Raw genomic sequence first — 11,208 nt, forward strand, 5'->3', positions numbered from 1 at the left:
ATATATTTAAGATTTATGTCGATGATAAAAATATGATCAACAGACTCCTGAAGAGCTTGAGATATTGTCATTTCTTACAAAATAAGTATTTGAAGAATATTTTGTGAATCATGAAGTTTATATACAGAAGGTTCTAAAATGATTCTATATGAAAGATAAAATCAGTTAAGTTTTGTAAGATCACCGATGTAAACAAATGTCATTTTAGAGTTCGAGTAAATGATGAAGAACTATAATAACAATCTCATGAAATAAAATGATGCGGAAAGTTTAGCACTATATGAAATAGATCAAGAATGTGATTTGTTTTGAAGTACGCTATTCACCAGATACAAGGGGTTGTGATTTTTCTAGTAAAGGGTTTTTGCTACAATTCAACATGAAGATCATATCACAAACACTACTAATTTGAAGAATATAATAACGAAGATATAAGATTGTCAACACGTCATCACCAATCGTCAAAGCTTTGGAGCAACTAATATTGAAGATTATTTGACATTTTTCTTCTTAGATATATTTGTATTTATGAGGGGGAGATATAAATATGTTATGCACTCTTTTTCCCTTCACCATGGTTTTATCCCACTGGTTTTCCTGGTAAGGTTTTTAATGAGGCAGTTCACACACAAAAGACTATGTACTTTTTTTCCTTTACTAGGATTTTTTCCCAATAGGTTTTTTTTAGTAAGGTTTTAATGAGGCATATTCTCAATGGACATCTAAAGGGGGAGTGTTATGAATATATTAGTAGATGTCCATTAGTCTTGGCCCATATTCATGGCCCATATATTGTCCTATAAATAGAGCATATGATACAATGTGATATACACCTTGAATAGAACAATACAAGAGTCTATTCTCTCTTCTCTTTCTCTCCTTCATCTCTTCTTCTCTATTCTTGTTATTCTCTAGGAATAGTTTATAACATATAACATAAAAATTGTCCCATGTTGATTAGTAGGGTTTTGGTTGATAGACGAAATGCAAAACCATTTAAAATTCACACACACAAAGTGAAGTGATCGGGATCCTACATCTGAAATTAGCAATTTTGACATTTCTAGGTTTTATGGACAGATTAGTAGGGTTATTTATATGGATGATTTTTAGAATGAGTAAGCAAAGAGCGAAATGAAGAGAGAGGCGCAGAATCTACTGCAGAAGGTGGATGAAAAAAGTGAGAAATGCACCGTGGGTTGTCCCATACTAGATCGCATCCTGAACGGCGGAATACCAACAAAATCAATAACCGAAGTCGTCGGCGAAAGCGGAAGCGGAAAAACTCAAATCTGTCTCCAACTGGTCCTGTCCGCTCAACTACCACCCTCTCACGGCGGTCTCAACGGCTCATCTCTTTACATATACACCGAATATCCTTTCCCTATCCGCCGTTTAAAACAACTCTCCCTCTCTCTCCTTTCATCTCATCCAAATCACCTCCTCCTCAGTAGCTCTGATCCTCTCTCTCGTATCATTCTCCGCGGAATTTCTTCCGCTGAGAATTTCGTTGAATTATTGCCTGATATTGAGCTTTGTTTACGTTACTGGAAATCACGATTGTTACCTATTAGAGTAATAGTTGTTGATTCTATTGCTGCTTTATTTAGATCTGAATTTGGGAATTGTTGTTTTGATCTTAAGCGTAGATCTTCCTTGTTTTTCAAGATTTCTGGTGGATTGAAATCGTTGGCGGAGAGATTTGGTTTGGTTGTGGTTGTTACGAATCAGGTTGTTGATTTTATTGAAGGGAATGAAAGTGTTAGAATTGGGAATTTTAGTGAATTGTGTTCTTCTGGTAGAAGGGTTTGTCCTGCATTGGGTATTTCCTGGGCTAATTGTGTTAATTCTAGAATCTTCTTATCCAAGGATCAAACTGGAATTAAAATTACAAGATTTAGTAGCCTTCTTTTTGCTCCTCATTTGCCACTGTCCTCTTCTCAGTTTGTTATCTTTTATATTATAAGTAGGGCTGGGCATCGGTTCGGTTTCGGGCTCAAACCTTAGAACCAGTCGAACCGATGGGTGACATATGCATAACCATATCGAACCAATTAAATACTCGGTTTGGTCGGTTTATGGTTTCTCGGATTGACTCGGTTTCGGTTCGGTTCAACGGTTTAAACCATTTTTTAAAAATTTTGTTTTTCTCAAATTTTTAATTAAAATTGGCCCAATATAATTACAGGTTACTTGTGTCATTCTTTGTCCAAACGTTTTTTCCCCAATTTCAGGGCCTTTAAACTTAGCCATATTCTTAGCCCATTATTTTCTATTTTTTTATCCAAATATCTTGTCTAAATCTTTGGTCTAAATTTTTAATTACTTATTTTTTAAAATGATTATGCTGTTAGTAGCTATATGCTTGATAATAATTAATAATAATAATAATAAATTAATAACGGTTCGATTTCGGTTTGCGATGGGCCGAAACCTTCCAATCGTAAACCACCCATTCAATGCCTTAATATCCACGGCTTACACAATTCCAATCCGCGGTTCCACAGAAACCAACCTGAATGCTCTGTTTCGGTTTGGGCCGAACGGTTTCAATCGGATTGGGTCGGTTGTGCCCAGCCCTAATTATAAGCTTGTATACACAAGCAAACTCTAAACCCTAATTTGTTTTCCCTGTTTTCCCTCCATTTTATCTTGCAATTTTTATTAAAAAATAATACAATTTTGTCTTAACTATGATTCGAACCCGCAACCCTTTAGTGCAAGACAATATTTCCAACCATTATGACAAGTATATCAATTGTGATTAAAATTATGTGCAATAATTGATAAGCACCATCAATTTTAAAAGTATATCATATCAAAATTATTGTTGACTATATTATTCATCACGAAATATTTTTATGTCTTTCCTGATCAATATTTTTTTTCTACCGGATCATAAATTTAGAGAATAATTATCATGTGAGATTTGGAAAGTTATTATCACGTGTAATTTAGAAAGTTATTATCAAACTCAATTCTGCTAAATCATTTTTTTTTGCAATACAACCAAACACAACTATAGTCATTTCACTAATCACATTCATTATTTTGATTTTAACATTGTAGATTTAATATTAACTGATGATTAATTGATACAACATGCACTAGCAGACCAATTGTGATTTAAATTATGTCCACAAAGTGTTAAGCTCCATCAACTTTCATAGGAAAGATTTCATACGACAATTAAGCACCATTAATTTTCATTGCACAATTTAAACAATTAAAAACCGATAATCTCTTATATTATAAGCTTGCCAACATAAGCTAATCCTAAACCAAATTTTTTCCCCTCTCATTTTCTCTTTCTTTTTATTGCAGCTTTATATTAAAAAAATACAGATTGTCATAGAACCTGCATCTCTTACTTACAATAAAACATTTCAACCGCTAAAATATGTGCTTCAATTATGAAAAAATTTAGGAATCCTAATATGTTAACCCTGTTTTCAATAAATTTGAACGACGGAATTAATCACAATTTTTATTTATTTATGGATGTCTACTTAAGTTTATGTTCTTGATTATGTCTTTAATTTTTTTTAACCTTTAATTATCATCAATTTTTTAACCTTTAGTTATCAGCAATTTTTTTTAATAAGTAAACAAAACGATGAGGTTCCAAAATTATTTAAAAAATATATAAAATATAAAATAAGCACATAAACAAATATAGAATAATTAGTCCATGAAATTCCCTATACTACTCTTATTGAAAATGCTCTTAGAATTTTTGTATTTTATTTTTTATTGTTACATATTACACCTAATTAGACCCATGCACTGCATGGGTCAAAGTTCTAGTTACTGAAAAAGGTCTTTTTGGTGGGCAAAGGTTATTATGCATAAGGGGATGTTTATGCATGGTGCATAAGCCCAGAATTACTCGCGCGCCCCCTAGAAGTTTCTCGCGCGCGCCCCCCAGCCCCCCCAAAGGCTCGCTATCCCCACCCCCTTTCTGCTGATGCACACGTTTTGTTTTTATTTTTAGCCTACTAGGCCTGAAAGCCCAGTTCCTTTTTTGTTTTTTTGTTGGTTTTGTTGTTTACCCAGTTTTACACCCCCAGATTTTATTCTTTTTCTCCCCTAATTTTGTTACAAAATCATTGGTTATTTATGCAATGTTATTTTGAAAATCATTATGAATAAAATATGAATAAAATATGGTTTTAGTTATAATATTTATTTTAAATTAAATATAAATATTTTATTTGAAACCATAAGAGAGCTACTTTGGTTTTCAGATACAACACTAGTGACACCATTAAGTTATACTTATGGTTTCGGTTAAAATATTTATTTTAAATTAAATATGGATATTTTATTAGAAACCATAAGAGGGCTATTTTGGTTTCAGATACAAAACTAATGAAGTCACACTTATGGTTTCAGTTATAATATTTATTTTAAATTAAATATAAATGTTTTATTTGAAACCTTAAAAGAGCTACTTTGGTTTTCAGATACAACAATAGTGACATCATTAAGTTATACTTATGGTTTCGGTTAAAATCATTTTAAATTAAGAGAAGATGAACAGTGAATTTTCGTTACAATTATTCTGGAAACCATTGTGCTGGTTAAATGGGTTCAGAGAGTTAAAAAGTGAAACCATTTGTATTATAAATTGGTTTTATGTGTTTATTGAAATCAATATTGTGTTTTTATGGTTTTAAAAATCCTGGAAACCATTATGCTGATTAAATGGTTTCAGAGAGTTAAAAAGTGAAACCATTTGTATTATAAAATGGTTTTATGTGTTTATTGAAATCAATATTGTGTTTTTATGGTTTTAAAAATCCTGGAAACCATTATGCTGATTAAATGGTTTCAGAGAGTTAAAAAGTGAAATCATTTGTATTATAAAATGGTTTTATGTGTTTATTGAAATCAATATTGTGTTTTTATGGTTTTAAAAATCCTGGAAACCATTATGCTGGTTGTTCTGGGCTGGGCCAAGAGCTGGCCCAATCGCTTCTGCCCGACATTTGGGGCACAGCCCAATAAGGGGAGACCTCCCTGACACGTCAGCCAATGACGTGTCCTGCTCGACATAATGGATAAGCAACACGTTAGCTCGTGCTCATCTATCCATGCATGTTGACCCATTCCACCATAGCTTAACAGCTAAGCAGCACGTTTAGCACGTGCTCCTTTATCCAACCACAGCTGTCACGGAGTCTATCCCTCACCTGCGAATAGCGGAACGGCTCCAACCAAGATAGAGGCAGATAACGGCCTCCCCCTACGATACAGGGACTATCTTGGCAGTTGAGTCTATTGGGCCGGTTATCTCGGCCCAATAGACCAACCTTTGGCCCAGCGCTGGGGGCACTATATAAGCTCTCCTAGACAGGAGAGCCAGGTATTCTGAATCATTATTCACTCTACTTTCTCTCTCTTCTTTTGTATCTCTTCTTCTCTTGCTGACTTAGGCATCGGAGCACCTGCAGGTACAAACCCCCCCTTCGGTGTGGAAGCTTGCTCAACGGACCGGCCATCAACCTCTTCTGATCATCAGGTTAGATCAGTGGCGCCGTTGCCGGGGACTGAGTTCCTCCCCTTCTTTTGTCTTCAATCAATACTCTAAAGATCAAAACCGATTTCGTTCTTCAAAAACTTCATGATGGCTAGTTCATCACAGCAACTCAACACCAATACCGGCGATGAGAACGTTCTCAACGTTTCACCCTCTCCGCTGCCGCAGCATAACACCATTTTGTCACCGGTGCGTGACAACACCACCGCGGCGCACGGTCCAAAAACTGACTCCCGTGACGGACGGGAAACCTCACTCTCGTCCGATGAAGAAGACGTAGAGATCGTGACCGATCGCCGAACGGGCAAACGCCCGCAGTTCAAACAAGAAACTCCGGCAAACAACGCTGGACAGCCCGCCACCTTGGCCAATTCTGAGATCACAGCCTTGATCGCTGCCCTGAAACAAACAACGGAGGCCATGCAGGCTCAAGGTCGTCGACTAGACGAGCAAAGTGAAAGAATCGCCGCGCTGGAAAGGAGCCGGCGCCGCAGAAAGACCAACTCTCCCCCGCGGAGACACCAGGCTACTCCTTCCCCTCCCCGTCCGGCGGCCGTCAAACATCGACGCCCCGACCTAGAGAGGGTCGAAGTTACTCCTCGGAAGAGGGATCGTACTCCTCCACATCGCGAGGGTAGACTCTCCCCGGGCAAGAAAGGGAAACACGAAGCTCCGCGCCGCCATTCACCTCAAGGGTTGGCGCTGATGTCCAAGCAGGGCGCGTCGGGCAGCTACCGCCCTCGCAAATCTCGCAGTCCAACGCCCATGCCCGGCGATTATTCTCCTCGGTCTTCCGAGGACCATTCTCCCAATGGGAGTGACGAGGGCGATCCCCGATGCCCCCTTTCCAAAGACATCTTGAGGAAGCATATTCCAAAGGGCTTCGAGAGACCTCTTACGCTCCCCGCGTACGACGGTTTGACCGACCCCGACGATCACGTTGCTAATGTCAACGCTAACTTGGATTTCAGGAATATTAGCGGTGCCATTAGGTGCAGACTATTCCCGACCACACTGAGGAAGGGAGCGATGGCATGGTACCAAAGCCTGCCCCCTCAATCTATCCACTCGTGGAGGGACCTTACAGAACAGTTCTGTAGACACTTCACTGCTTCCCGCAAGCACCCAAAAACTGTGCACGCCTTAGAGGCCATATACCAAACCGAGGAAGAAACTCTCCGCAATTTCGTCTAGAGGTTCAATAAAGAGGCTGTGCAAGTCGAGACGACCGACGATATGAAGAAGTATTTGCTGCAGAGGGGCCTTCGCCCGGGCGGCGATTTTGCCAAAGCTGTTGGCATAGAAAAACCACCCACCTGGGACGACCTTCTCATAAAAGCTCAAAAGTACATTGAATACGAGGAAGTCCCGGCAGCAGATGTCGCCCGCCTTGCCCGACCTGGAAGCAGCCACCCTGCCCGCGAGTCCTCCCATAGGAGCGATGATAGGGGCGGTGACAGGGGAAACGACAGAGGCGGCGATAGGGGTGGCGAGAGGGGCAGAGACAGAAGGAGGGGCGAAAGACGAGAGCCCCGTGGCCCTCCAAGCGCATTCAGCACCTACACCCCCCTCGTCAAATCTCGGGGAGAAATATTCGCTGAAGTTCACATCTCCGAGTTCAACAGAGCAGGTGTGAAGCAACCAAAGCCAACCCCTCTGAAGCCTGGCCAAGACAAGAATAGGTATTGCAGATACCACAAGAGTTATGGTCACAGAACCGACGATTGCATCAAGCTGAAGGATGCTATTGAAATAATGATAAGGAGCGGACAACTGAGAGAGTTAGTCAAAAGAAACAATGATCCTCGACCAGAGGCCGCGGAGACTCGCGCGGTCGAGGAGGTACTTCCACAACCAGCCGGGCAGAACAACGCCAAGCAGATAGCTATGAGCGTATCCCGGCCAGAAGATTTTGCTATCCCCAGCTGTTTCAGGGACACCTATACTGGTCCTACGCTTAGCACGTGGGACTATTTTACAGACTCATTCGTCATGTCCGGTGGTCGTATGGACAAGCACACCGTCGGATCAATAAAAAGAAAATTCGAGGAGCTCATCAACACGTCCTCGAATATGAACGCAACGCTGGACAAGGCGAAGGGGCGATCAATGCCTTTAGCCTTCTATCTCGAGGAGCTGCCTGGTGGGTCAGCCAATTTCCAAATTCCCCTCCTCGTCTGGGCAGACATGGCCAACATGGACGTTCGTCGGGTCCTCATCGATCCGGGGAGCTCCTGCGACATTATGTACGCCAGTCTGTTCAGGACCTTACAGCTGGACGAGACACACCTCACCCCGTACTTAGGCTCATATCTCACAGGATTCAACGGGGCAACTACTAAGCCTTGGGGCTATGTCGACCTCATCGTCACTTTTGGCTCCGAGGAAACTGCCAAGTCGATCAGGGTCAAATTTTTGGTCGTAGACTGCCCCTGCCTCTACCAGTGCATCATCGGCAGGACGGCCATAGCAGACTGAAGGTGTGAAAACACAAGAAGGGGGGGGGTTGAATTGTGTTTTAGCCAAGTTAAAACTTTTTCAAGTTCTTAACTCAACTACGTTAGCAGCGGATAAATAACACAAACAAAAGCAAGATAGAGAGAGAGATCACACAAGCAATTTATACTGGTTCCTCTCACAAAACGAGAGTAGTCCAGTCCCCTTGCACTTCCAAGGGATTTCACTATAATCACACAAGATTACACCTGCTCAAGCACACAAGCAAGAGACTTCTCAACAATGCTCAAGCACACAAGCTTAAGACTTCACACTTAAGCACACAAGCTTAAGTTATCTCAAGTAATAGAAAAGTATATAACAATATACAAATGCTCTTAACAGAACCTAATGAGAGCCAATACAAAGAGTACAGAGTATTAGACTAAAGTGCAAAAACACTTAACAGCGGTTCAGAGCTTGTATATCACAAAGTTCAGAGTTTGTTCAGCGTACGTTCAATCCTTAATAATTGTATGTTGTAGCTGAATCTTCTAGTATATATACCACTAGAAAAGAGTCGTTGCAAAAAGAACCGTTGGAGTTGATAATCTTTTGTCTTCAAGCAGTCTGTCTTGATGCAGTTTGGTTGTATCCAAAATTAAGAAAGAGTTTCAGGTACTTTGACTACAGCAGAGAAGACTTTCCTTATTCAGCTAACAAAACTGAAGACCCACGTTCTCAAGTTAGAACAGACAAACAGAGGGTAGCTGAACTGATCAGGCTTGAAAGGTCCTTTTCTTCATTGGTAGAAGAGTTGACTTGCAAAGGGAATCTTCACAGATATCAAAAAGATCTTCAGAGGTTGATGACGCTTTAGTCACTCAAGAAGTTCTGAAGACTTCATCCTCTGAAGGTTGTAACTTCTGAAGTCCAACATCTTCTGAGCGCTTGTGAACTTCTGAATTCACATCCTCTGAACTTCATATGATGCTTATATCTGCGCACTTAAAATAAATTTTTAGTCCTTCCAATTGTTAATTAATACTTTGTTATCATCAAAACCTTTATAGATTTAGGGGCAAACATTTTTAAATCAATTTTGTTCCAACAATCTCCCCCTTTTTGATGATGACAAACATCAGTATTAATTGACAATTGTTGTTAAATTAACTTATCATGTTTCTCTTAGGTTTATGAGGTTTGCAAGCTCCCCCTAAGATTGATACTCCATAAAGTCTGAACTTTATGTTTTATCCATGATATTTTAATTTAGTATAAGATTAAGATGGTTTGAAATAAAATCAATTTCATATCTTTCTTCAGAGTGAGAGGTTTGCAAGCTCTCCCCCTAAGTCTCATAAGGCTAAGTTAAAATTGCACTCTTAACTTATCCTTACTAATGAAATTTATTTCAGTTTCAACTAACTTAGTCTCCACATTGAAATACGTAAAACAACTTAAAAGTAACAACTTTTAACATAACGGATAAAAGCGAGATAAAAGTGGTTTCAGTTTTGAACTTATCACTTATCAATTAATGCGTAACTACTCCCCCTTTTGTCATTATCAAAAAGTAAAAAAATTTATATAACCAAGACAGTCAAAGAAAGAAGAGTGGTTGTTACAAAGGTGAATTAATTTCAAAAACAAAAACCAACGCGCTCAAAGGTTTATAAAAAGGTGAACGAGTTAACATGCCTTCTTCACGTAAAAACAAGAGTAAACAAGTGAAACAAGAAAGATTAGGAATAATGAAAAGATTTAGTTTACGCATCGCAGAGTTTAAGAGAAAGAAGGACGAAGATAAACGCGAAGACGAGGAGAAAAATAAAGAAGACAACAAGAAACCACAAGATGCGGAGATAATAATCATCTCATCAGATTCTGAAGCTGAAGAGAATGAAGATGATGCTGACTATGTTGAGTTTTTGGCTAGCTATGTTCCAGAAGAGGAACAAGAAGAAGAAGAACAAGAGCAAAACCCGGATCCCATAGAAATTTCATCAGATGATGCTGAGGAGAAATCAGAGATTTCTTCTGAGTTTTATCCATCTGATTAGGATGAGGTTGTCTTTTTCTTTTTCTTTTTACCAATGTACTCAACATTGTTAGATCATTAATAAAAAAAAATTTCGTTTTAAAAAGCATCTTGTGTTCTTATGTTCTTATTTATCAAGAAAATATAAATATCAAGTGAACATGAAAGAAGTAAGCAAGCAAAACATAAACAAAACAACTTGAAATAGATAAACCAGAAAAAGTGTTCAGAAGATAAACAAGAAAATAAAAAGAAAGCTTAAAACAGGTGCATAGAATCCTAGGGTTTCTTAAGAAAGGCTAAAAGTTGGTCAAATTTGTCGTTCAAAGATCCCACGTTGGAAACCAGACCATCCACTTTGGATTCCAAGTTGAGGTGAGCTGTCCTTTGCCTTTCCAAACCTTCTTGCTGCTCCCTCAGAGCTTCTTGAAAGATCTGCAACTGATCAGCCACAACAGGAGCTTGATCTTGAACCAAAGGCGCTTGTTCTTCAACCAAAGGTGCCTTGCCTTTATCAGAGGGTTCACCTTCCTCTGGGTAATCAATCATCAGCACATCCTCGTGACTCTGAGAAGCCAGCACATCATCCTCTGAAAAGTCCTCGGGTTGCAACTCATTTGCCAACTGGGCAACTCTTGCAGCAGCTTCTTCTAACCTTTCAGACTCAGACCTCTGAGCTTCAAGACTCTGAAACAGCTTGGAGTCTATCCAGATGACTTTGAAAGCGTTCAGACGTTGTTCAGCAGCAGCAAGTGCTTCCAGCTTAGCACGTTCAGATCCAGCATGATTAAACATGGTTAACCTTTTCAATTCAGCCCTAGCCAGACTTTCCCTCATGAAGCTTATCACATCCAAGTCTCTTCTTCCAATCACAGCCTTAATTTCCTCAGCAGCACCATCCAAAGCATTGCAAATCCTTGCCTTAATGCTTGAAACTTCCAAATCCACATCAGAAGGACAAACTAGAAACCTGTCCTTTAACATAGATAATCTAACCAAGTCATCATGAAACTGAGTGGATAGATTACTAAAAGGGTTAGATGTTGAGGGTGAAGGATTGGGAATGGTAGAGAGATTAGGTGTTTCAGTAGCAGGGTTGTCAATAATCACAACTTCTGCCTCTGAAGGATTGGGAGCACAAGTGTGAATACGCTCAGGAGAAGCATGTTCAGCACTTGGGTTAGGATGG

The 11,208-nt window shown here is 39.5% G+C and overlaps 1 protein-coding gene across 1 annotated transcript; it reads left to right on the forward strand.

Annotated features, from left to right (window-relative positions):
* The first annotated feature begins 783 nt into the window (after positions 1-783).
* Positions 784-2,193, forward strand: LOC123884903 (DNA repair protein XRCC3 homolog). The gene has a single exon (XM_045934131.1). It carries the CDS (start codon positions 1,135-1,137, stop codon positions 2,005-2,007), a length of 873 nt encoding a protein of 290 aa, XP_045790087.1. The 5' UTR covers positions 784-1,134; the 3' UTR covers positions 2,008-2,193.
* The last annotated feature ends 9,015 nt before the right edge of the window (positions 2,194-11,208 follow it).

This window comes from Trifolium pratense, linkage group LG5 (genome assembly GCF_020283565.1).
Source record: "Trifolium pratense cultivar HEN17-A07 linkage group LG5, ARS_RC_1.1, whole genome shotgun sequence".
Lineage (NCBI taxonomy): Eukaryota > Viridiplantae > Streptophyta > Magnoliopsida > Fabales > Fabaceae > Trifolium > Trifolium pratense.

Coding starts and splice junctions, on each gene's coding strand:
- LOC123884903 (XM_045934131.1), top strand. CDS start 1,135: ATGAAGAGAGAGGCGCAGAATCTACTGCAGAAGGTGGATGAAAAAAGT.